The 26,834-nt window shown below is 48.3% G+C and overlaps 1 protein-coding gene across 5 annotated transcripts in view; it reads right to left on the reverse strand.

Moving 5' to 3' along the window:
* LOC135919705 (inositol 1,4,5-triphosphate receptor associated 2-like) overlaps positions 1–26,834 on the reverse strand; it is a 222,017-nt gene that overhangs the window by 45,574 nt on the left and 149,609 nt on the right. For all 5 annotated transcript variants that reach the window (XM_065453557.2, XM_065453558.1, XM_065453556.1 and 2 more), the window contains exon 27: positions 9,572–9,711. In XM_065453557.2, coding sequence (XP_065309629.1) covers positions 9,572–9,711 — 140 coding nt within the window. The remainder of the gene's footprint in view (positions 1–9,571; positions 9,712–26,834) is intronic.

The raw sequence follows: 26,834 nt of genomic DNA on the forward strand, positions 1-26,834 counted from the left end.
AGAAAGGAAAGAAACCAAACCACGATGACAAAAAGAAAAAGCTGGGCGGATCCCACGCACATGGCGGCGGGAATCCGTGTCAAGCGACGCTTTCTTCGACGCTTACGCAAAAGTGCGCGCGCGAAATTACCCACGTAGCAGCTGACCTCCGACACTCGGCTGCTTCTAATGCCGTCTTCGAGCCTCCGGTTGCAGCACTCCGCGAGAAACCAAAAGTTGCGACGGCACAGTGGCGCCTTCTAGGGGGGCGCTAGCATCGCATATGGGCAAGGGTAGTCGGTGGCGGCCTATTGTGTAGAGCGGTATAGTGGGCAACGGGTAACGACCTTGTGTGTTCTCGATAGGACACAGCAGCCAGCTGCAGACAAGCACTCGCAAAACGGAGGGGAGGGGGAGTGGGGCAGAGAAGACGCCCTTTCATAAAAGCGTGGGAAGTGAGACACCCAAGGCATTAGCGACGATCGTCGCTAACCATGGTCGCGTTCGTTTTGCGTTTTCCTGTGTTTTTTTCTCTCTCTCTCTCTCTTCGCTCCACCTCTCGTCGTGTCGTGGGCGGCTTCGTCGACGCTAATGTCTCGCCTCGGGCAATCGGTGTCACGGGCGCATTCCTAAGGCGCTCGCAAGACCCCAAGCGGTCGCGGAGTGAACTAAACGCCGGGGTGCGTGTAGTACCTACAAACAAACAAAACACAAAAAACTGCGAAGGGGGCACAAGCGCAGCTCTAGTGCGCATGCGCCTCCAGCACAGAACGGGGGCAGCCCCGGATCCATGGCCTCACCGAGGAAGCACAAACACCCACCTTACAAAAATGCTCCAGGCGATAACGCTGCTGTTTTTTGATCGGACAGGAAATTCCCCGAGGGGGAATGTCTCGTCTCTGCGAGTGTTTGCCACACCGCATACCTTAGCCACACCCACGGCTATTTGAGGAGGCTGCCGGTTTCTCTATGCGAAAAAACAATACAATTCTCCGGTTCTTACGTACCAAAGCAACAATCAGATTACGAGAAGGCAGGCCGTTTAGGTACTGGATTAATTTTGGCCGCCTAGGGCTCTGTAACGTGCTCCCAATGCACGATGCACAAACTTTTTTAAACCTTTTTTTCTTTTCTCCTTCCGGAGCTATCGGAATGCGGTGGCCGCGGTCGGGATCGAAGCCGAGACCTTGCTCTGGCTATGGCTATGGCTATGGCTATGGCCAACGTATGGCCATAGCCATTAAAGTACCGCGGCGGGTTTCTTACGCAAAAAAAAAAAATGTGCGCACGGAGAAATACCAACCACTCGCGACTAACACGTGCCTATGTTTTAGGAGGAGTTGCAGCCATGCGCCAATTCACCCAGCAAAAAGTTCTAAACTAGCACTAGTGCCTATCAGTTCCTACGGAGACAGGACAGATCTGTCGATGTATACGAATCGGAAAGGCCTCAGAGCGGGCCCCGCCTATTGCTGCTTGGAGATTAAAGAAATCGTCATCTTGTTTTCTTTTCGCCATCTTCCGCGTCCTTCTATACAACCCTCAATGTTTTCGAAAGAATGCGAATGCTGCTCCCACCAGTAAAGCATCTCATCGCCATGTCATCGTCGTTATGCCTTCATCAGTCATCTTTTTGGTCGTTCGCTTAAATATATCGCTTGTATTGAATCACACTGAGGGCTTTAGTGTTACATCTTACTATACAAACTTCCGCTACCATTCTCGTTAAATCATACGAAACCTGCACTATAGTGTAGAGGGCAAGATACCTTTTCAGAAAAGATCTTTTATCCACACTTCTCGCGAATAAAGACATAAACCGAGCGTACGTGTGCTATACTTTTCAAATCGGAAATACAACGAACGAAAGGTTTGGCGGACTGGTGCACGTTGCATATTCGGGCCGTTGATCCTGCGCCAGGATCGCGGGTGCGTCGCGCTACCCAGAAGCCAGAGCCCATCAGGAAGGAGCCACCCCGCTTTGCAACACCATTGATGCCATGGAAGGTAGATAAGCAAAAAAAAAAAAGCGGGGGAGGGGGGAGCGGTAATTAAGACTGCAGAGAGCGGAAGTGGACCAAAAGGTGTCTTGTGCCATTATGTTTTACTTCCGGCTTCGTTATATATATGGGCCCGGGGACCGGACGGTAATTAAACGTCTAAGCGACACTCTTTCTAGTTCGAGGCCGATCGATGTGACCCGGTGATCGGAGCCAGATGGGGGAGAAAAGGAGAAAAAAAAATATATGTACATGAAAGAAAGGCGGCAATATTTCATTCCTCTGCTTTCGATGCGCATTACTTTGCCTGCGCAGAAGCTTTGTTTATTATTAGTTCTTGTCATCATCCATACAAACTGCCGCCCAGTCCCCGCCAGATGCAAATGGCAGCCGAACCAAGGCATTGCGCTAGCAAAGCTCCGAGGACAGCCTAAAAAGACAACATAAAAAAAAAACACCGTCGAAAAGGAAAACAAAAGAAACCTAGGACCTAAATAATGTTTTAAGGAATGAGAAAAGGGTAAGCTCCTTTTTCCATTGTATTCGGAGTAAGAAGTAAAAAGCGCTCTCAGCTCCGTGTGCCCCCCTCCCCCTCTCCCTCTCCCTATGCGATCGATACTCCCAGAGTTCGGTTTTCGCGAAGGCAAAGGAGTGGTGCAGAATGAATCGCGGAAGAAAAGTGAACACCCAGATCAAATCTACGCTCAAGCACCGTGTAACCCCCATCCGAACAAAAGTGGAAGCACTTTACAGTAGCACTCTGCAGCAGCAGCAGCAGCGGCAGCAGCCAGAGAGAGAGAGAGAGAGAGAGAGAGAGCCGCCTACTCACAAATGGTGCATGCCCTGCACATGTCAGCGTCGCCTGCCTTCCCGCTCGCGGATAGAACCGCATATATCAAGGTCGAGGAATGGTAATCGGCCGCTTCGTAGAAGCGGATGTTACCAGACGCGCATACATACTGCCGCGGGCTGACCGCGGAGAGGAAGTTCTGGAAGGAAAGGGGAGACGCACATTATACTGTGAAATTTCGAGCAACCGGTTCGTATGTAATTTCGGGCTTTCGACTGGTACGTCCCTGCGCCCCTCGTGTATACGTTGTAGAGAAAGAGGAAAACCGCCGCCGACACATCCTTGGCCACAGGAATACAGTCCAACGCACCTGCAACGAAGATAGGTAGATAGTCTAAACTTTAATGTCCAACGGAAAAGGTGATCTACCCACCCCCCGACACGCAGGTCAGGGGGCGAGTGCCGCCGCCTCAGATGCAGGCTGGGAGGTCTTGGGTCCCAGCAGCCTCCTAAAAATCTGATTATCCCCCCCCCCCTGCCAAAAAACATGCAACGAAATGACCTGCGCAAAGAAACGACGTCCATAACGAAATCACGCGTATAACGAAGGATCCCGTTATGTCCCGGCTGATTTATATACTATTTAAGCCTCCGGACCTCGAACGGTTCCACACGGAATACCACGACAACACATCTGCCTGTACAACTAAAAAATATGTGTCCCCAAAGGCTGCTTTGTTGATTTACAAAAAGCGCACGTCGCGCCGCCACCGCTTGCCCCCGGAAACCGCGTCAGCAATCTGTCATGTCAGTATATACTCTAGGTCACTGCTGGCGCGAAGCAGCTAACCAGGTGTAACTTATCGCTCCAAATAAAAAGCTATATTTAGCGCTGCACTAGCTTCCGTCATCTTGTCCGAAGCCTCGTGTGAGTCACATGTCTAATCGCGCAAGAGAAAAAAAAAAGCGGTAAAACGCCAGGTGACGTCCCAAAGGCGTGCAGCGAAATCCTGGCGGCAAGAGTCGCCATTCGCACAGAGTGCAATGTAGATGGCGCCACGATATCGTCGTTGTTATTATAAACGAGGGAAAAGGGTGATATTCTAGTGGAGATGAAAAGCTGGGAGTAAAGCACGTCACGTAGAATGTCGGGCGGATAACCGGTGGCCTATCAGATCAACAGAATGCGTATCAACAGTAGGGAAACGAGCTCTATACGGCGGCGGAGTATTAGATTAAACGGAAAAAAAATGAGAAAATTAGCAAGCATACATAAAAGTCCACCCCACGTTCAGCGCGTTTACCGGCGTCTATCGGCGTCGGCGCTCAAACGGCGCCAGGGAGGGTGCCCAGCCGCACAAGAAGCGCGCAGATAATGCGTGTCACAGATTCAGATTCAGATTTATTGGTTCCAAAAAAAAAAAGAATTAATTACATGACAAATATGCAGACGAGGGTCCCAAAGTGAAAGAACTGTAGTGGGACCCTCGGTTAACGACCCTCGGTTAACGACCCTCGGTTAACGAGAACTGCTTTCTGGTATTTATCCGAGCATCGCGCGCATGCGTGAGTAGCAAGACGGACATCTCGGAACGTTTGTTGGAGACCTTTTGCAACGTCTGGGGACTTCCTTGCTGGGGACTCTTGCTTCGAATGTACGTTTGCTTGGGTAACTAGAGGGAGGACGGCACGCTTTGCTCCTCCATATAAGCGCCGCTTAATGTTCCGTCCAAACGGTATCATAACGACCGATACAGAGTCCGTAAGTGCGAAGCGGCCGTTGTTTGTCGTCGGTGGGTGGTCCGTGTCACTGTAGCGCACGTCGTATCAGCTTTGCCGCTTCGCATTGCGTCTTCGGCACACCCTGCCAGTGGCATGCCGGCGGAGACGGGAACAATACGTGCACATGAACACGCTCTGCGCATGCGCTCCTAGTCATGAACAAGAAAGTTAGTGTAACCTTCAAACGAATATTTTACAAAACGGATTCGCAGTAACGACGCTGTCTTTATTCAGTAGTCTGCGGCCGCTACAGCGGCGCACCAGGTGCGCTACCAGATCTCATTGCCACACATTACGAACGTTTGCTTCAGCGGCAGATGGCGCCAAAACCCACTGCGTCTAAAAGTAGGCGATTGGAATCTAACGCTTGCCCATCACATACGTGACGAGGGCCTATTTCTCCTTCATATTCGCCTATAATAATGCTACAATATGGTCACGTGAGGCTCCATTCTACTTCGTTTCTTCCTCCATGCTGAAGCTTCACCTGAACGATGAATGTGGGGCGGCCTTACGATGAGTTAAGCCGACGTAGAACAGGGTAACTGTTGATCTCTGGGAGAGAACTAATTCTTGATCTCTGGGAGAAAACTTCGTTTCGCAGTTGACTGAAGTATGGGTTTCCCCATCATCGAGTCCGCCATAGTGTGGTATAATAAGCACGTAGGAAAGGCTGGCAGTTATCTTGATCCGCTTACCTTGAGCGGTGCCTTTCAAGCTATGAACAGGTAAACCCGGCGTCCGAGACGACGTAGCTGCCTATACTACCTGTAGAGGCTGTCAATGATGGTCACATCAATGCCCCAGCAAAAAGGTCAGAAATAGAAGCAGAGCCTGGTTCAGCAACATCGCGTTGCAGTGATTACAACGTCATACAACTTAAAGTGAATGCGCTGAAAAGCTAATAGCCAAGTATAACATATTCCTAGGAGTGGGCTGCACGGCCCGAACGAAGGACAAAAGGAAGCGGACGATAAGAGCGCACTTCCTTTTGTCCTTTCATCCGGGTCACGCTGCCCACCCCTAGGAATACATTCAGTCACCAACTCGCCCAGCTTACTGTGTTAATCTAGCTATAATACCAGCTACAGGTTTCATTCAACCTATTTTGGACAATCATTGTCCACAAGCGTGGGGCCAAAAGGCTGCCTACTGTCTCGACGTGGTCCCGCGGGCCCCTGGCAACAGGCGCGTGTTACACAACTAGAAATACTAAATTTGACATGAGCATCACCAGGCGACATACACTGCAAGAACGTATCAATCTACCAGAAAGCAACAGTGATGAGATGATGAATCGAACAAACATTAATATCATAATATCCCAAGAAGGATCTCGCTGAAAAACTGAGAAACAGCAGCCAACGTAGCAGCCACGCGAAGCCCACGCTTTCACTCGTCGCAGAGCACGTGTCCATCCATTCCCTTTATCCGGGTACGGTGGCCAAGCATTGCTGCAATGCGTGTCACGTTCCCATGGGGGCAGGACCCCGCTAAGAGCGAAACACTGCTCCACGCCAGCGACGAGTGGGCAGCCGACCATTTTTTTTGCTTGAGTGTGTGTGTATTCTTTCTTCAAATCCCGGATCTCTCCACTTCACCAGTTTTCCTCGGCGTCGCTCATTCTTATTCTAAAGAGTCGCCCGGAGGAGGCTAAGCGGAAGGGGAGATAACTCGGCGAGCAGCTCTTTAGCTCAGCTAATCTCCCGGTACACGGGCAGGGAGGTGGCGTCGATGCCAATGTTTTAAGGCGGCATGCTGTTCTTTCTTTCTTTCTTTCTTTCTTGCTTCTTCTTTCTTTATTTATTTAAAACGCGAAACAACAATTAGAACGCATTCTGAGGCTTTTTAGTTCTCCTGATGCCAGCGCCAGATAGGCACAGTTTGAACGTTATCGTGGCTTTAAGGCATAAAAAGCTTACATTTGGGAAACAGAGGGGCTCGTTTGGTGTCCCGGGCACGGCGACGAGAATCCGTAAAGGAGAAAAAAATAACGTAAATAAGGGCAGCAAGATTACCAAAACACGACTAGGTTAGCTAGTAGGACGAACTAGTAGCCAGCAGCGCGTCCCATGTCTCCTTCGTCACGTGTTTACCGCTGTTAGCTCCCAAACCAAGGTTACGCTATGAATGTACACATGCGGTAAACAACACTTGCACTTTATAAAATAAAGAACCATTGCCTGGCACGCTGCTTAATGTCGACAAAGCTGCCACGAAAGCGCAGCAATTCCACTGAGACGTGACCGCTTGCCCATGAAGCCAAGCAGTAAGTATTCTTCTAGAACCGTCACAGATACTGACGCTAACTATACAACGGACGCCGTTCTGCCGTGCACTAACAACAGTACGAGAATAACTTGCCGTACGCCTTTTTCGAGCTCAACGGCGGCCCGCACCTGCAGTGCTATCGAACACTCTTTTCGGGAGCAGCCCGCGAGATTACCCCCCGACTGATGGTGCCCCGGAGAATTTCGTAGCCTCGTCCGCAGCGAGCGAATTCGGGCAAATGACAGGATGGCATGATTGTTCCTCCCGACTCCATGACGCTCTGTACACAGAAAGTCGCAAAGCGGGAAACCGCACAAGGCAAACGGTGAGCGTGGGACTAAAAGAGCAAACAGGAAAAGGAAGGAAAGAGAAAGAAAGAAAGTCAGCTTGGCTTGGAAGGGCGCGGGTCGACCAGATGAAAGTTTCTCAACCTCTGGTAACTTTCCCGGGAGAGAAAACGAAAATAAAGGCCCCAAACGAAGCGAAACTGCGCCCTATCGACCGGAGATAGTTTGCTCGGCCTCCCAAAAATGCCGCAGCGATGTAGCCTTCAACTTCATAGCCTCCCACGGCCACCCGGCCCCTCTCCCACTCTCTCTCTCTTTCTCTCTCCCACGTAAGGAAATACAATACTAAAGTGCTGTGAAACTCCCGGCGGTATCGGTATATACGCCGTGTGGCCAAATCACGGCCCGCGCAGTTTTCTCCAAGGCCGTTCCCTCTAAGCCTATAATCGACAAGCGAGCATATTACCAGAGTCCTTCCAAGGACTCTGGTATTACAGAAACACACACACAAACACACACACACACAGCTGGTGCATTGGCTCGAACGGCTTGCGCGACCGCACCGCCACCTGAATCCGCGAGCCACATTACAGCTAAGCGCTGTGTGCATACGCGCTGGGCCGCTGAAACCATACGCATAAAGGAAGCCTTATATACCTCATAAGGGCCGCGTTGCGCCGACGTTGGTTGCGCCCTCTGGTGGCATGCAGGGTAAACTCGCCTACGATGCGCGACGTACGGCGAATGACACCGCGACAAAGCCCAGTGAAAGCGGCACTTGTGCAATTGCAGAAGAGAGTGGGGGGGGGGGGGGGCAGCGCAAACGTACAAAGAATGCAGTCAAAAAGAGAGAAAAGACAAACATACACTAGCACTGTGCGTCTTTGCTTTCTGCATCTCTTGTACAGGTGCGCAGTTTCCTCTAAGAAAGCGTAACAAAGCAGACAGTGCAGCACGCACGCACGCGCCAGCCATTACGCCATAATTAACACGCGTTGTAACTGTGGCGTTTCGATGACAAGCATTCCCGCAAGACGCAAGCCTCTGAGAGACACTAAGCTATCTTGAGTTGACTCTAAATTAATAGCTCGAGTTCCCGGGATATCGAACATTTAAGGCGTGTTTTGTGTGTGCTTTTATTTCACTGTCATATGGTATGTTATACACCTGGAGTATAGCGTACCGGTTAGAGTAGTAGCTACAGGCTAACCTCTGCAGCTACCGTAAAGTTTCATTCTCCGGGAATTTCACTCGCCGTGTCCGTGCCAATGCGGGCCAGATTTATACAACCAGAGAGTGGAGAAATCTCGTCGAATTCTAGCGTATGAATTTACCACTATTAACAGTAAATTTCGTTACAAAAGTGGCAAGTATGCACGCCGGTATAGTGCGGCGAACTTGTATCAATACACTCGTTCATACCTTGTTCAAAAAATAGTTCATGGCATTAGGCAGTGTGAGGGTCAGCCACTCGTGGACGGCGTAAGTAGGAATGCAGGCCTGCCAACCTTAAAGTCAAATAATGTATAGTCGAAGCCTTACAATACTAAATTTTGATTACATGTACTATAAAACCGTTTTATGACTCCAGATGACTGCCTATTAAAATAACCCACAGACTGTTCCGTGGGGACGCCGTGAGCGAGCACTTCTAAAATGTTCGGCGTCATAAACCGAAATATCCACGTCGTTTATTCGTGAAATAGTAATGAGACGATGGCCGAAAATTCGGTTTACCGTCGTACAATGGTTGAGTGAAGCGAGCGCCCGTGCTGGGTGTGTACGTCCGAATAATCGAGCAGATCCGAAGAACCCAGCTCGTAACATCCGCCTGCGCGCCTGAATTTAGATATCTCGAAAAAGGCTTCTACTCTATATGATATGGACGTACATGAAAAATCGTGAAATCATCGGTCACTGAACGACAATCGCGAACGATGTCAAAAAAAAAAAGAAATCGGGAATTTTACGATAAGATCGTAAGGAAGGAAGGAAGGAAGGAAAAAGTGGAGAAGGAAAGACAGGGAGGTTAACCAGTTTAGCTCAACCGGTTTGTTACCCTACATATGGGAGCGGGATGGTCGGGCGACGAAAGATGGGGAGGAGAGAGAGAGAAAGAGAGCACAGCACACACATCGTCAGTTATAGTCCGTCACTCTTGCGTGGTACGTGACATCACTGCCACAGCCGCTTGTCCAAGCCCGTCTCTTTCAAAAACCGAAGTAGTCCCTTCGTCGCCTTCAGCTGCGATGTCTTCTGTTGGCGATATGTGAAAATCGTTTCAACTGACAATGGTCTATTGTCAAGGTGCGCTAGACTGGACGCCGGGGACTGTCTCTGAACATTATATTCAGGACAGTCGTAAAATCGTAAAAAATGGCAGGTACTAATTTTTCTGAAAGAAATACAAGCGAGCGATGCCGGGAGGGGAAAGGAGCCCAAAAGAAGAGGCCGCCACTGACCCTGGCGAGTCCTTGGAGACCCCCTGAGAGGCGAGCACCACGTCAGAGAAGGAGGGAAAGGCCTCCAGTCCCTCCAGGCTGCCCTGGGCGGACTCCGTCTCGGGTCGCTCCAGCATGAAGGTGGTCTTCTTCAGAGGAACCTGTGCGATTGCAAATGGAAGGAACAAAGGGGTAAATTATATGTTTTCCCCCTTTCTCGGCGGGATCGGGACGCGCACAGAAATGAGACGCGTGAGTTGTACGAGTGTTCAACACAACTGTACGGGCTTTAATGGGGCCAAGTTGGGGCGGAGAGTGTGGTTACGAGGCACAAACTACGCACGTGTCGTGGTGCCTAAACGTGATGTCTAAAGAACTAAAAAAAAATGCAAGCACTTCTCGTACTATCAACTGAGAGGCATGTATAACGGCGACAGCCTAAGCGGAATTTTATCGCTTGATCACCTCGCACCGGGAGAACCACCCACAGCGCCCCCTGTGGGTCGTTCTCGGGCTTCGCGTCGCCGGAACTTTGCGCGAACAATGTCGTTCTCGCGGTTACGTTGCATACTCACGTGACTGTTTGGATGCATCTAGCAGCAGTGACCGAGAATAAATTGAGTTAATCAGCTTTTAGTTCCGACGACGGAGGAGACCCGGGACAGGGCCACTTGGCAGAACACATTCTTTTTTGTGACTCGCGTTTCTTACGACCGTTGAAATTTTCACGTTATAGGCAATTGATTACTGTTGAAACGCCTCGTAGATCTAAAATTTTCTTCCCTTGTATCTTCGTGTGTTAACAACGCAACAATGCAAATGTTCTATCCAGTTATAATAAATTTTCTTCTTCACAAATATTACATATGCCCTAACATTTGGTTTTAAATTTAGAATCTTTAGAGCGTACACTTTAGCTTTGGATTGGTTTATAACACGACACTGTAACCATAATAATTGTAATAAAAAGTCGTTACTAACACCATCCAAAGGTGGCCGATTTTCCCATGGTAAAGAAAGTTGAAATCCTAAACATTATTCGAAAAGTATACTATCTTTACAGTTCTGTTTCCATCCTATTCTTACCCTTTATGGTCAAGTGTTCAACGAAAACTCGTCTGGCGAGGAAACATATCGGTGCCAAAAAACGTGCATTCGCCAAGAAAAATAAAGAACAGACGTTTCGGGCCCCATACAGGTCCCTTGATCACAATGAAGATATAAGCATGGGCGCGCTGCTAATGCATACATCGTCATTGTGATCAAGGGACCCGTACGGGGCCCGAAACGTCTGTTCTTTATTTTTATTTTATTCTTGACGAGTGCACGTTTTTTTGGCACCAATTCTTACACTTTATAAATGCGTGACCTGACGAAGATAAAGCAATTGTAAGTTTGGGCGCCATTCCTTTGCATGTGTCGCACATAGCGCAAGAAGAAAGTATGAGAAAATTACGCATTCAGACACATTTTTTTGCGCTTGTGCACTTGAGAGCTTCAATCGCTTCGAGGTCCAAGTTGTCACGAACTGAGTGCGTGTGCTGCCTTAAGCCACGACAATCCATGACAGTGACGAGCCGCCCGTGCGTTACCAAAAAAGATCTTATTTTCCCTCGATATCGAGAAGCAATTCCAAGGAGACCAAGATATGTATATGGGCCACAGATCCCGTCCTTTCGGGCGATGACGACGTATCTGTGAAACGGAAGTATACGCAGGAGACTTAGTAAAGGCAAGGCGCAGAAGACAAGGACTCAAGAAGAACACAAACGACAGAGCCGGCGCCTGGCGCTTGGCGAGCCGCGATTGGCGCCGGTCCTGTCGTTTGCGTTCTTCTTGAGTCCTGGTCTTCTGCGCCTTGCCTTTACTAATTCAAGCATGAACCAACTAGCCCAAGCAAGAGTTTTACTTGCCGCCGGAGACCTCAGGGCAAACCGCCACTGTGCTATAAACTGTATAGGAAAACGATGATTGCTCGTTCCTTTGATATGATGTCTGGAGGAGGGCCCCGTAAAACTTCACTCAACGGTAATTATAACTGTAACATATATAGTTGATACGACGTACAACCCAGTGAGACGTTTTCACTCAGCACTAACTTCAACTAACGGACCCGCTGCGGCAGCTCAGTGGCAATGACATCGCGCTGCTGAGCTCAAGATGGCGGATCCGATCTCCGCCGCGGCCTCCGCATTTCGATGGGTGCTAAGTGCAAATACGCTACAGTTGTGTATTTACACTTAGACGCATGTTCAAGAACTATAGGTGACCAGGTGACCGTCCCTGCCTCTCCCGATTCACGCTATATGCGTATCCACAGCGGAGCGTCCTACGCGGCGTGCCCATCCGGCAAGCCGCGGACGCCACAACGCCGGTATACGCTCTGCCGCCGCTGACAACTAAAGCCGAGCAACCTACACTGACACACCTGGCCGAGCAGTCACGCGTCCAGACCGTACGTATACCCGACGATCCGACACCGCGACGACAGACATCCGTCAACATGTAAGGCGGCGGCTCAACAAACGTATACAGAGCGCAGAGTTGGCCACTTGCAAGGAGCCCCCTAACGAAAGGCAAACACGGAACCATCCTCGTGACTGTAGACACGAGCGCGTGGATAAGTGACGGCCCACAACTGTGTCCCTTCCGCGAACACCGAGTAGAAACAGACCCTCGAAGCCACGTGACTTCTCGCCGCTGGCTGTAGGGCTACAGGCACGAAGTAAAGGAGACACAAGCGAGAGCGCTTGTTAACCGTGTTAGTCACAAGCGACCGTATTATACGATATACTACTCGTAGTGGCAACCACGCGAAACGCACTTCGGCATGCACGTCGTTGTCGGGAGTCGACGTGCGGCCCCCATTGTGTCGCGCGTAAGGCTTCCCGACGGCTAAACCTATGGAGACGATGGTTCGCGCATACGGATGTGTCTCGTTTTCGTACCTGTGGCTGCAAACGTTTCTTCTGACGTTACATACTGCGCTTTGTTTTCTTCCTCATTTCTACGCACTCGTACAGTTTTCTAAAAAAGGCAACTCACACTTCCGCGAACGTGCATAAGCGTTGTCTGAACAAGAAATAGACTAAGACTTAGACTAACTTATTTTAGATCCCCATTTTTAGGTATAATCGAGATCTAAAGAAGCGGCGCATTTTTCAAGGGGGTCGACTAACTGAACTGAACGCCACAAGTATCAGAAAGAAACACTGCTCAAAATGGCAAACCCGGTTGAAGGGCTGTCCCTAGATGCTGCTGAAGGGACACTAAAGGCAAATAATAAGTCGACGTGCACTGTTTAATACCACTCGAGAAATCTCGCCACGCTTGTTTCGTGCCAAAGAAAGACTTCGTTTACGAAAAAGCTGCATCTGACGGGACTGCATACCTTCGAAATTCAAATCTCCCGCCAACCAACCGGCGGAGTGATGACGTTGCATACGTCATCACCACCCTTTGCTGCCGTCGGTGAGTAAAACGGCTCTCGACAGACGGCGCCATCGAGCCAAGACAGAGCGGCGGATTCGCCGCTGCAGCTGCTCTTTAGTCCAGCGGCGTACACCGTTCGGGCATCCCGCGACATCACATGGAAGTTGAATTCTCTGCTACTTGCAGTTTGTGCGAGTTTCGCAAGCTAGCAAAACCTGCGCAGCACTACACGATAATGAAACTACTGAAGCGCGAAAGCGTGGGCTGCGCAGAGTCTAGCGAAAACGAAACCTTTCGACCACCCGCGTCGTTCTAAAGGGTAATTTCAATTACTTTCTTTTTCTCTAAAAATGAAATAGAACTCGACAAATAGAATTTTATTTCGTCTTATAGTACATTATACAAGGATGTTTTTGGAGCGAGTAGTTGAGTACTTGTGACAGAATTTAAATGAGGAGTGCTTTCGTCATCGGGCAAATACTAGAATGTCCCGCTGGATCTCCAATCATGTCCTACATTTACCTCAATTTCTCGGTTATTAAGGCTCTGTTCGCGATAATAGTGATGCCTTAGAGATTCACGAGCACTAGCCTATCTCTTTAGGTTGACTTAATATTTGCCTTTAGTGTCCCTTTAACCTTATGCCTTCTCCATCAATATGGTTAAAAAAGAAGTGGCGTTACCCACTGTTGTTGTTCACAGGTAACGTAACAGAGTCGATGCCCCCTTACATGATTTCTGCTAATTCTTGTGTACCGATTCTGAAACATAAACGTGGTTCGTTTCGCGGGTGGTATAATTCGGAAGCTATGCAATAGTGACAACTCCGTTCAACCAAAGCGTTTAGATCTGGAGCTGCAATCAGTGGCAATAGGGTCAGAGAATTAATCGGGCATTGTAATCATGGAACTTTTCGCGTTGATTACACGCGTACGTATGTACATACACGGCGGTTAGCCTGATCATTGCTGGTTCTGTACCAGCTACAGACAGCTTTGCGACTGTGTTCTGCATTTTGTCTTCACTTCATGATCAATGTGCCTAAGGACATATCTGTACAGCTTATATATATGTGTGACATCGTCACAAGTACTTCTGAGTAACTCTAGTCGAAGTAGACAATTAAACCTCACTGAAACATGACATTGCCCAAAACGCACCGCACAGCGGCATTTAACCGCAAAAGTTGAGCGCGAACAAGCCGGCGGTTTAGCCTTAAGAGGCATTCACACCTGTTCACTGGCAGAGCGACATTTAGTTCGACGCAAAAAAAAAGGACGCACAGATCTACACGTTCAGCTGTATACACTCGCGTGGGCAGCGTGTTAAGGGAAGCAAGCAAGCTGCTGGAGGGCACAAGCTCATCGAAATAACGCCGACAGTGCAGAACACACATCCCTAAACAAACAAACAAACAAACAAACAAAGAAACAAACTTTATTTTATGGCTACCGATGAGGTGCACGGCCAATAGCTATGTTGCCGCTTAGAACATTGAACCCAAAACAAACAAACAGTTTATTTTATGCCTACCGATGGAGGTGCACGGCCAATAGCTATCTTGCCGCTTAGAACATTGAAATGCTGGCCGTTCAGAGACCATTAGAATGCATCGGTCCGATACGGAAATATACACTGCCACGCAGGGCAGAGTCATTTGCTAACGCTTTACGAAAACTCGGCTCGGCCATTCTCCTAACGAGCACGGAGGCGTGAGAAATGGCCGACTCGATCCAGTCGCGCCAACGCTAAATGCTCGTGAATTTCTTTTAGTATTCTTTTCTTTTTTTCGTGCATATTTTATGGCTTTATCATGTCACCGCTGTCGGTTCATTCGATAATCAACTACTGTGAGAACGGCGGCAAAAAAGAACCCCGACTTCACTACAATTTCTGAGAAAACTTTTCCATTTGTTTTTCGGAACAGCGTCCGCTAAGTATACGTATTCGAAGGCAGCACTGGTACGAATGTGCGTTCTTCAAGCAGCTCATCGACGAATCACCCAGGACCGCTTATCTGATTTAGAGAATGAGCAGCGCTTTGGAAGAATGGATTCACTTCCTCCTTAGCCGAAACCCATTGCGCTCTTATATATATATCATATATTGAATCAATTATTGAATCGTTGAAAGGCTCCTTTGAACGATTCGGATGCATTTTGTTCGCTCATTTTATTCGTTTTTCATGTAAACGTATCTTCATTTGGTTGATAGGCACATGTATAGTAACTGTACTGACACCATGTAATGTATTCTCATGACGGCCGGACCCCGGCCGAAACGTCAATAAACCGCTTCATACGCGCGTCTACTTCACTGTGTGTGTGTGTGTGTGTGTATATATATATATATATATATATGCGCGTTGAAACTAAGTTGCTCAGATTCTGAGGCATGTGTTACGTGCCCAAGCCGCGATAGATTGAACAAGGCACGCCGCAATAGGACACTCCGGGTTCATGTAAACTACCCTCGGATTTTCTGACATGCACGAAATGCATGGCAAGTGAGCATATTTTCTTTGTATTTGTTTCTTTTTTTTGTTCATTCCCTCTCAATCGACATGCGGCCGCCCCGGCCAAGATCGAATCCGCGACCTCAAGCTGAGCAGCGCAACTCCATAGCCAACCCATATTACAACGCAATCAATTACATGCAATTAATTAGTTGTAACCAATTACATGCTTGTGGGGGCAGTTTTGTAACTGATCGATCATTTTCGCTAGGTAACGCTCATTGAAATTCCTTTTTTTTTCGTTCTTTCTAATCACCAATTACACGTAACCAGTTACTTTACTGACAAAACAAGCTGCATAGCGGGCGACCCGGCATTGCGCCTTTTCCAAGCCCCAACAGCAACGAAGAGCTGCGTTGCGTAGAGAACACCGTTGCGGAATTACACCACAATTTTCAAGCGCAAAAAAAAAAAAAAGAAACGATGCGTACATTACAATACCGCCCTTACTGCCACAACGCGCACACGGAGAAAGTTTCGAGCGTCGCTACTGGTCTGCTGCCCACGCGAGAACATCGGGGAATATGGCCGACGATAGTTTTGAAAAAAAAATTTATGAAGTGTGACAAGCTCAATGTGGGTACAAGGCCACCATCGGGAAATGACAGAGATGGAGGGGGAGGGGCTTGATGCACGGCGCACACCCGGTGTACCAAACGCAGCGAATGCGGTCGGAGTGAACATAAACGGAGCGTGATCATTATTCCGTTAAAAGTCGGTTTTAGAATTCAACGTGCACTACGTAAACAATCGAAAAAGACAGGCACGCGACAGTTACTGCGACAACATAGAAAAGCTACAGCTACAATAAGCGAAAGTGTTCACAGCGAAACATGCATACGGCAAACGGCGGAGCAGCGACAGTTCGTTCAATACGACGACGACGCACTAAGAGCGACCCTCGAACATTCTAGCCACCATACCTCAAAGACGGCGGTACTTTGGGGGCAGAGGGGCGCGGTCTCGTCAGAAGGATGCGGCGGCGGCTGCGGTACCCGGGAGTAGTTTCGCGCCAGTTCCCCCAAAAGCAGACTGACTATACAGTGCAAACGGATAGAAAGTTGGGCGAGTTGGTACGGTAACATATTACTGGATTGTAGCGCGAAGTGCCACACACAGATACTAGACAGAGCATTCGTCCAGTCTGCTTCTAGTCTGTCTGCGTCACTTCGCGCTACAGTCCAAGAATGACTAGACAGGCCTGATGGACTCCCTTTTAAGCTATCGCGTGTGCAGACCGGGTAATGGCTTCGGAGGGCTCACGGAGACAATCGCGACCACTGCAAGCGCGCGACGGGAGGGGGTGGGGGGGTGGGGGTGGGGAGGCCCTGACCACACACACGTAAACACGCTATCATGAAAGCGAGCACATACGTAAGTTCTGCAAGGCCGTCGGGCACAACTTAGAACGTGCCACTGAAGAAATAAAAAATCAGTCTTGCCATCAGGGCGAAGCAACGAATGCGACAGTAACGTATTAGACTACTAACACGAAGTGCAAGGCTCGAAGCTGTATAGTGGCAGTATAAATTGCAGTAAACGTAAGCTGACTAAGTGAATAGGCGTGGTGTTGCGTGTGTAGAAACATGAACAGAGAAAACTCGATGACCGTGAGCAGCATCGGTTAGAACTGCGGGGTCTTGTTGGCGTTGCCGCCTTGTGTCGACCTCGCATTACCGTACTGCGGCATGCTCACGGCGGTCCTGAATTAATTTCTGCCATTAAGTTTTTGTAACAATAATTCCCGCAAGGATGTCAGACCTAGCTGGTGCGAGCAACTTTCGTGACATAATGGTGTGGCAATATAACTCGCAAATACTGCATGCCATGTAGCATGACTTATAGTATAAGCATATACCTAAATATATGCGGAGCTTCGCGGCGACGCCATAAAGTGCTATCCCAATAGTCCATATAAGTCCATATAAGTGCTATCCCAATAAATATGTGTGTAAACAACAACAGCCCTTAAAACTTCAGCTGTCGTAGGCGTGACTTTGCACACAGGAAAAACAAAACGACCAAAACAACAGCCACGTAGGCTCACACTTTCGGCAAAGCAGGTAACTTTGAAGCAGGAAAAAAAAAAATAACCAACGCAGCAAACAACCTCAACTCTTAGGCTGCGCTTTGGGTAATCTTCATCACGAGAAACAAAACGGGAGACGCGTGCACAGTATTCGACGCGAACAGATGAACCACGTAAAACAGCATCGAATCTGTCACGACGCACCACTGTATATGCACACAAGAAAAACACATGGATACCGCCATCATGAAGTAAAACTAATGCCAAGGTATCATTCGTTAATAAGAGCAGACTTTAAAAAGTAATCAATGCGTATCTCTTTGGGTCAAAGGAACACATACAGAAACCGCCAATACAAGGACTGACGACAGGCACTGTGGCACGCGGATTGACTTCGAAACATTTGAAGAAAAAAAAACTGCAGCAATATGAAAATTCAAACTCGCAACGTTTAACGTCGTATCAATGCGTCTCTCGCCTCATGTTACGACAGGCGCGAAAATGAGATGACACAAGGGACGCATTTTGCGACGATCACTTCGGCGACGCTATCGCCTTCGCGTGACGTAATGCTCAACCGTGCCAATGAACTCGTCCGATTTTGCTCCCGCAGCCAATCAGCGCGCGCCTAACGGCCCATGCGATATACACTACCGCTGAAAACGATCGTCGGAGAACACGGGCTCGCTTTACGCGATCGCGTTAGCACACGTGAGAACGTTTTGAAAGAGAGTGTATTACGAAAGTAAACGTGAACGTTCCCCACAGGTTCCTGGGTCGTGATACACTTCTAACAAACTATACAGCTGATTGCGAGCGCTCAATCGGGCCAACGAATACTGCCTTGAGGAAACCGTCAAAGGCACGTACGTATCGGGCGCTTCGAATGAGCGCGTGTTCTTTCTTAACAGAATACATTATTGAACAATACTGGAAATGTATATCGCCGTTTCACAATTACATCTATACAGTGTTAATAGAGAACTCGGGGAATAAAGACTTGGCATTTTTTTTTTTAAACTACGCGTATAATGTCTGCAGGCCTACTACGAACTAACAACCAGCATGAAGTCAGTCAATTAGCTACAAGTATGCCGAATGATATGTCTGGCTTACTATTGTTTATACAAACATCTTGCATATACTTTGTGACAAACAAGACTACATAGTCTTAAATGCTTACGCAGAAGCAGTTTATCTGCCCTCTATGGAAGCACAAACATGTCTACATGCACTATTTGAAGGTTATTTGATCCATGCGCCGTGTCTGTCCAGTTTCGCCAAAGCAGCCTACACTCTATAGGTCTAGATTCATCCAGATTAAGGTCACAACGTGCTTCTTGTGATGTTCCCAATATAGGTACTACTCCCAATACAAGTAGAACATCTCAAAGCATCCGAAGAAGCCCCGAAAGATGAGGAAACGATCGCAGGCTGGGAGGCGGGAAAAGCTCGGTACACAACACTTGCGTTTCTTCAACAGAGGACGTTGCCGCCCAATCTGCCACTGCGCCGAATATACGGGCCCCCGTAACACGAAATCGCGTGACAGTTCGCTTTTGTGGACATTCGAGGGGGCGTCTGCTGCCCCTCAAGAAAAAGGAGACGACCACCGTTCCGCCTCGCCTGTGGCGCGCGGGCGCGTATCATCAGGGAGGGGCGGCCATTTTGTTTGCCGGCCGCTTTTGTGGCGACGCGTCGAGGCGAGACGGCGCAAGCGCGCATCACGGCCGCCATCTTTGCAAGGGTATGCGCAACAAAGCTGCTGCTGCGCGCAGGGCATGCCGGGAGTGAAGCGACAAAGAGGCGTGGCCGCCACTGTTATGGCGATTAGTTTCCTTATCGCTCCTCGAGATGAAGACGCCACAATGCGAGTCGAGAGCACGTGTTTACGCGGACTGTACGGCTAAAAAAAGAAACAAATGTCCAGAAACCCCGAAGGACGGCTCGAAGAATGAACGCGGCTATGAAGAATGGAAGCTCGGCCTCGTTGGTTTGGACATATTCCGTTCGATTCTGTATATTTCTGGCATACAATTTTCGTAGGTACCTATAGCTGAAGTTTCGAACAGACAAGACGCTTTTATTCAATGTGTCAAGCGTGTTTGTTTTTCATACGAGTGCTGCTTCTTGGGCGAGTTAGAAATGCATACTGTGTTGGGGTGAGCTTTGGTGAAACAGTACAATATGAGACGCGTCACGTAGCTGTAAGATGATATATATATATATATGAAAACGGGAACCTTCAATAAACGTTACTTTTTAGAGCGCTCACGCATATGTTTATGTGCCTTACGCTCGTCCTGGTCTTCAATGTGCACCGTAGCACCCGTTTTCCACACAAGTCGTTTGATAACCTGGTCGTTGTGCACTCTGCCCCGATATGAAAACGGTTCCTCCAAACTGTAAAAAGACTCATACTGACAGCTACTTGCCATGCGCAAGCTGTCGTGCGTTCTAAATCTTCTCACGAATCCTTATTAAAGGTCCGCAACAAGTAAATTTTACTAGTGGCTTTAAAATCAAACCCGGTGTTCCCATTCGAATTGGTACCAACCCACGACTTAAATTTTGGGCCTTAAACATCTGGAGGCTACGCGGAGTTACATAGGACAGGAAGGCGCAGTGGAGGGTCCAGATTATTTTGGACTACGTGGGGTTCTTTAACGCGCATCCAAAGCACCGGTATTAGTGCACGAGCGCTCTTGCATTACGCCCCCATCGGAATGCGGTTCTTGCGGGTCTGGAACCGAACCCGCAACCACGTGCTCATGCAGCAGTAGAACGTCGAGCTGCAGCGTGGCGGGTGGGCCGCCGTGAATATGCGTCTCCGGCAGAAACCGCGGGTGGGGAGGGGGGATGGAAGGGGGGGAAGAGCTGAATTTCCGTGCATGCGTTAACGTTTGCGCGTGCCAGAGGACACTTAATTATCATTCTTACAATTTATTTTCAAAGCTGATTGACTTTTCTTTTTGCACAAAAGAGAAACGCCGTTGCCGGAGGCTTATGCTGCTTCCAACCTCTCCACGCAATCTGACAAAAAAACAAGCGATACTGAAGAAGAAAGCTCCGCGAGAGGAAGTACCAAGAAATAAGAAATACCGAAGAGCGTCTGGCTATAACTGTGACGTCACAGCGCGAGCGGAGAACTGATGCACGCTGGTGACAAACGATGCGCTGTAGGCAACGCCTACACTCGCGTCCAGGCGGCTCGGCACATACCGAATTGGCCGGCCGCTTCCCGAATCAGCGGGACGTTACTTGAGGAAAACTTTCCCAACTCCGAAAGCACCAGCGACAATGCCGCGAACGAGAACTCCTCGCCGTGACAAATGTCCACACGATTGCTTTGTCACTTTTCTGCTAGAAAGAAAGAAAAAAAGAAAGAAAAAAAGAAAGAAAGAAAGAAAGAAAGAAAGAAAGAAAGAAAGAAAGAAAGAAAGAAAGAAAGAAAGAAAGAAAGAAAGAAAGAAAGAAAGAAAGAAACGCGATGACGCCACGTGTGCAAGAAACGGACAAAACGAGGCGCTTCACAGCGACTGTTTTTTGCCCTCTCAACGCGCTTTTCTTTTTTTTTATACAATGATTCAATAAGCTACGCATGCATGATTGAACAGTTGTTCAACCAACAGTGGTTGAACAAATATTGAACAACAGTTGAACAACTGTTGTTGAATTCAAAGGCCCCTTGTTCCTTCAGAAAAAAAGAATATGTATTGGCTCTAGTGTTGCTCCAGTGCTTTCCGAGATATTTTTAGCGAAATTTGACAGGAAACTTCAAGGCTTCCTTCAAAGCAAGCGTGTATGCAAAGTTTTTAGATATATGGATGATCTTTTAGTACTTTTAGAGCTTTTACCTAATGACACTCTGCCAGCAGCAGTAGGCGATGTATTGACTGCTTTTAAAGCTTCTTCACGCACTCTTAATTTTACTCGTGAACTTCCTATCAATCATTCCATCAGGTTCCTAGAAGTGCAACTGACGTTCTTTGATGACGGGCATTTATGTTGGATGTTTTCACCTAGGGGCACGAAACCTCTTTCACCATTTGGAATTGCACATTCAATGATTGTAAAAAGAGTGATTGCAATGAATTGTTTCCGCAATCCACTCGAAAGAAGCTGTCACCACGCTATTAAAAGTAGCTTTGACGCGCAATTCCAACGTTTAGATGCCGCAGGGTTCCCTCCGCCTCTTTTGAAAGCGGTGGCTGAATCGCTGCTTCAGAGGCTAAGGAAGGAACGTACGAAGCTGGTAGATGGTGGGGCAACTGAACGTCGGAAACTTGAGGCCATGCCGTATGTACATAAAGTGAGCCACAACATCAAGAAGGTTGCCACCAAGCAGGGTGTAAGTGTTGTGTTTTCTGCCCCTTGTAAGCTTTCGGGTCTGCGCTCGCGCATTTCTCGAGGCAGGGCAAGGAACCACGTTTGCACAACGCAGCATGAAAACCATTTTACGGCATGTGTCGCAGGGGCTGTGTATAAGTTCCCTCTCACATGCGAAAGATTTTACATAAGCCGAACCGGTCGATGTATTAATGACCGCCTGCGTGAGCACCACTCTTCCCTAGGGTCAGATAACGGTGAAAACTTGCCTCGCCATTGCAATGAGTGTGGTTGTTACCCTTTGTTCAGCAATGTAACGATTCTTGGTAGCGCAAGGGAAAAAAAGAGCGAGAAATCTTGGAAGGGTACTACATCAGTTTATTAGGTGACGACTGCACTAGCACAACCTCGGTGCGCTTACTTGAAAAAGAATTAGCATTTCTAGGTCGGTCACGATAGAAGCGATATCTTGTCTTTTCATGCTCTGTGATTAGCGATGATGCGGTTGCGCATGCCCTGCTGGTCTTGCTGGGACTACACCGATTCTAATAAAGCTCAGTTGACAGTCCAGTCGTTGTGGTGTGAACCTCTCCTCTGTGTTTTTTGACTGGTTTTTGCCTCCAAGTATGTACCAACTGGCCCGGATTTCAACCCTTTTGGCGCAATTGGCCGCAGCTGCTCCACCACTGCTGGACCTTTATCGTTGAAACAAAGTTGTCTTGAAAGGCGAATTCGACCGTTTAAATCGAATCGACTTTACACCTCCGGGCATTCCAGCCACAAACCTGTATGCGTACGCGACGATCGGGAGAACGAATAAAACGACGCTCAGTGTTGTTGTCTAGATGTGGCAAAATGGCTGCTTTTTTCTATCTTTTTTTCTAACGACCAGGAAAGAAGGGTGCATAGAGCATATGGGCGAACATTGCTTGAAAGCAGCCATGTGCGCATTGTCAATGCACAACAACTAGCTCGAATGAAATTGGCTAAAGCACGTTGGTAGCCAAATAGAGAACAACAAATAGAGAAACTGACAGACACGCACAGCGCTGTGCGTGTGTCATTTTCTTGCTCAGTCCTCGTCCAGTCGCGCTGCACAGCATAGTCATGAATTCATCGCAACGCTGCCAAGTCACCTTTGTACCCCCAAAGGCAAGATTCCTCAAACCGCCTTAACTCGTATATGTTAACCGCACGAAAATGAATGACCAATGTTGTTGCAATGACGTACGACAACTGCCTAGCTTTTCCCATCCTTCTAGCATAGCGCTGCCCACTCTGGGTGTTGAAAGTATAGTCCACAAGGAAGGCCCATGTGACTTATCGCCGTGACATTAGCCACAACGAAAGCACTGAGATTGGTAAATATGAACTCTGGGGTTTCACGTTCAATAACTATATACGACATGAGTATGGGGCACGGTGTAGCGTGGATGACTCGGAATTAATGTTGACCATCTGGGGGTTCTTCAACATGCACCCGATGTACTACGTAAACAAGAGTTTCGTTCTTATTTTTTGCATTTAACCCTCATCGAAATGCAGCCGGTAATCGAACCTGCAACCTCGTGCTTATGGTAGCGAAACGCCACAAGTGCTGTAAGCCCCCCCCCCCCCCCCCCTCTCCCCGTCCCCTCGGCAGGTACATACGGGGAATTGTGGGGCGCAGCTCTAAAACACACCTATTGCCGCATCAAACTTGCACGGCTAGTTGGACGTTCGTGTTAGCTGTCCGAGAGCATGCGAGGCAGGACAAACGGGCGATGGCACTTGATCTGTTTTGCTATGCGACTCGGCCAAGAAAACAATGCGCTCTTTCTTGAACGTGAGGTAGACTGATAATATACAGATAGGACATCACTCGAAGCGTATCCAAACACACTCGACTGGCACGACTGGCACACGTAGGACTATATGGGGATCGTGTATATCTGGAAGCACTTTCAAAAGCAAGAGGGCAGCATATAGAGTCGTGAGCATTACGAGATGGAAGACTCTTTAACGCGAAACTTTTCCTGTTCGCCGAGGTTCGGCGTTCGCTGTCGTTTCTCGCCGGTTATACTTGTGTACATAGTTTTTTTTTTTTTATAGCTGCACCGATGTTAAAAAAATTCGCCTGTGGCGTATAGCACAATTTTACCCTTTGAACAAGTGAATGACTCGATGAGGCGGGCCTTACCTTCACGAGCAATCAAGTGGGTAATCGAATAATTAACAAAAATGTCCCAATTAATTGTTTGTTCATTCATTCGCAGCCCATACTGCAATTTACGAATTGTAGCTAGTGAGTTGGTGAGCTAGCTTGTGCAATGCATACCAACTTGGAACGAATTCTGAGGATGGCAACGGTTTCAAGATACGCGCTGTCAAACGTGCGGTAAAAATGCACTGTTTAACTTTTTTGTGGGAACGTTGTTTTGTGCGTAACTGTAACGCTAACGTGCAACTTCGTCGCAGACTTTGAAAATGAATACATCGAAACTGGTGCCATCCTGAAAATTGGTGCAATTATGTTAGTTATTCAATTAAACATTTTGATTTCTCCTGTAGGAGTGATGCCCGCCTCACCGAGTAATCTTGTTCAAGCGTTAAAATTGTGTCATTTGCTACAAGTGATTCTTAAAAGTTTGGCGCAGCTAAAGAAAAGCACCTAGTTTACACAACTTGGGTGCCTGGGTACCAAATACCAAATAGACATCTTTCTGCTGTAAACAACCCAGGTCTCAGGGTATGTGCATCCAACTCGGTACGCGCCCATTCTTATCGGCCAATCCCCCACGGATGTGACACACAGGGTATGCAACCTTAAATGTATACACATAGATATGCGTCGTACTTCTCTGTGCATACCCCTTTGATCAAGATTTTCCCCTCAACAAGCATCATATATACATAGCCCTCGTAATGCAGGCAGCAAACATCTAAAATTGATGAGGCTGTTGCTTGCGTCATCTGTTATACTGCTGCTATATGTCGTAAGCTCAAACAAGCTTCGCGTCATTTTGATTTCGACACTGCGTTGGATCTGCGTGATCCTTTTTTTTCTCTCTAAGCGAGATTAGTCGTAATGTCTGGATTCAAGTGACATTATGATACCATCACCGTCATACCCGAATATGCATTGAAGCTCCTTTTGGTTCGCCCGCTATAGATGTGTCTTTGTTGTTCTGGTTAGGCATGACGTAAGGTTGTATATAAAAAAACAAGCTAGCTTTGGCGCGTTGGGGATCTATTCTCACAGAAGACCTTTACGTGGGGTCTGTGGTGATTATCTGCAGCAGCGTCTAGGAAAAAAAAAATTATTTCAATTGAATTCTGATGTCCTACGTGCCGAAATCCCCACCTCATTATGAGGCACGTCGTGGGGGGGAGGGGAGAGGGGGGGAGCTCCGGAACAAATTTTGACAAGCTGGGGTTTTTGAACGGGTACCCGACGCACGGGACACCGAAGAACACTATTGTGCGCCTTTCGCGTTCTTTCGTACACCTGGCCGATAGCGTCTCCCGACTCTGGACTCACGCGCTATTCCCGAAAACTCCCTACTATTTGGCGCACTCCAATTTTCGTTCGCATACTCTGATGGTCAGTTTCCCAGGACGGAACGATGCTCACCACCTGACCGCGGAGTGCGTTTCCGTACGACAACAGGGCACATGGGTAACACTATCAAATGCGAAGCGCGTGGGTGGAGACTACAAGCACGTACACACGCAAGACACACACCTCATACCTTTCGAGCGCTATATTCCACTCGGTTGAAGTCGACACGGCACGGCGTATCTGGCGTCGGCCGCTACCAAGTGGCGCCCCGCGTGCGTCGGTGCGTATAGTGTATACAACGGCGGGGCATGACTTTTTTTTCGCTTCGAAGCCGCCGGAAACGTTCGAACCGTCGTCGACAGGCCGCAACGCTCTCTCCCTCCCACCCTCCCCTTCTCGACCCCTCTCTTTCCTTTCATTTGTTTTTCGCCGCATTGTTTATCTTGTTTCGCTCGACGATCCCTTTTCTGTTTGCTATATCCCTTCTTTTTTTTCTTTTCCTAGCTCTCTGCTTCGGTAGCGGCGCCGATGAACGGGGAAAAAACAGAAAGCTGGAGAAAGAGGGAGAGAGTCGTCGGCACGTGGTCGGGCGCGCCGCTACTATAACCGTCACGCCTGGCGTAACATACGCGAGCGAGTACACGAGGGTTCGCGAGTGACGAGCTTTCGACCAACGGCAAATCGCGCCCTGGGGAAAACGGTGAAGGATGGTGGGAAGGGCGGTGGGAGGGGGAAGGGGGAGGTTTAGGCGTCCCGTAAACACTGCGCAAGATGCGGGCGGGTGACGCGCAGACGTAATGGCGAGGGGGCTAACCCCTTTTACATTCAGGCCATCACCTTCTCCACATCACCATCACCACAGTCACACATTGCGGAACGAATGAAGAGAGAAAGAGAGAGAGAGAGAGAGAAAAGAAATGCCGAAGCGGAATTTCCTGCTGCTGAATGTCTGCTGGGCACATAAAGAGCTTACATTGCATCTTCCTGCGGCGACTGTCTCTTGAATACAAGGGTTGAAGGGTCCTGCCTTGTCATAGGCAGGCAGAACGATTAAGGGGATATTGTACACGTAAAATATATGAAAGTTGAACCTCGATATAACGAAATCTCTAAACTCGGCAAATCTCTTCGTCACGTCGAAATTTCTATGTACCGACATTCCACTTTTTGTGCAAATAAGTATTCGCCCACTGATTTTTCTTACACGGTAGGGTCCTCAAAATTATGCAATCGGCAATTATGCAAAAATTATCGGGCAATCATAAAAAAAAGAAAGCGAACTTGAATGAGAAAAAAATTCATTTTGTTGAATTTGAGGTCCGGCGACGAAAGATGCGGTTTCATGACGCGTGTCGACGATATCTTCCCATCGGCGGTACGAAGGGAAGCCGCTGCAGCCACGATTTCGTGTCCACTCTGACCCCACGGCTAATAGTGT

This window comes from Dermacentor albipictus, chromosome 10 (genome assembly GCF_038994185.2).
Source record: "Dermacentor albipictus isolate Rhodes 1998 colony chromosome 10, USDA_Dalb.pri_finalv2, whole genome shotgun sequence".
Classification (NCBI taxonomy): domain Eukaryota; kingdom Metazoa; phylum Arthropoda; class Arachnida; order Ixodida; family Ixodidae; genus Dermacentor; species Dermacentor albipictus.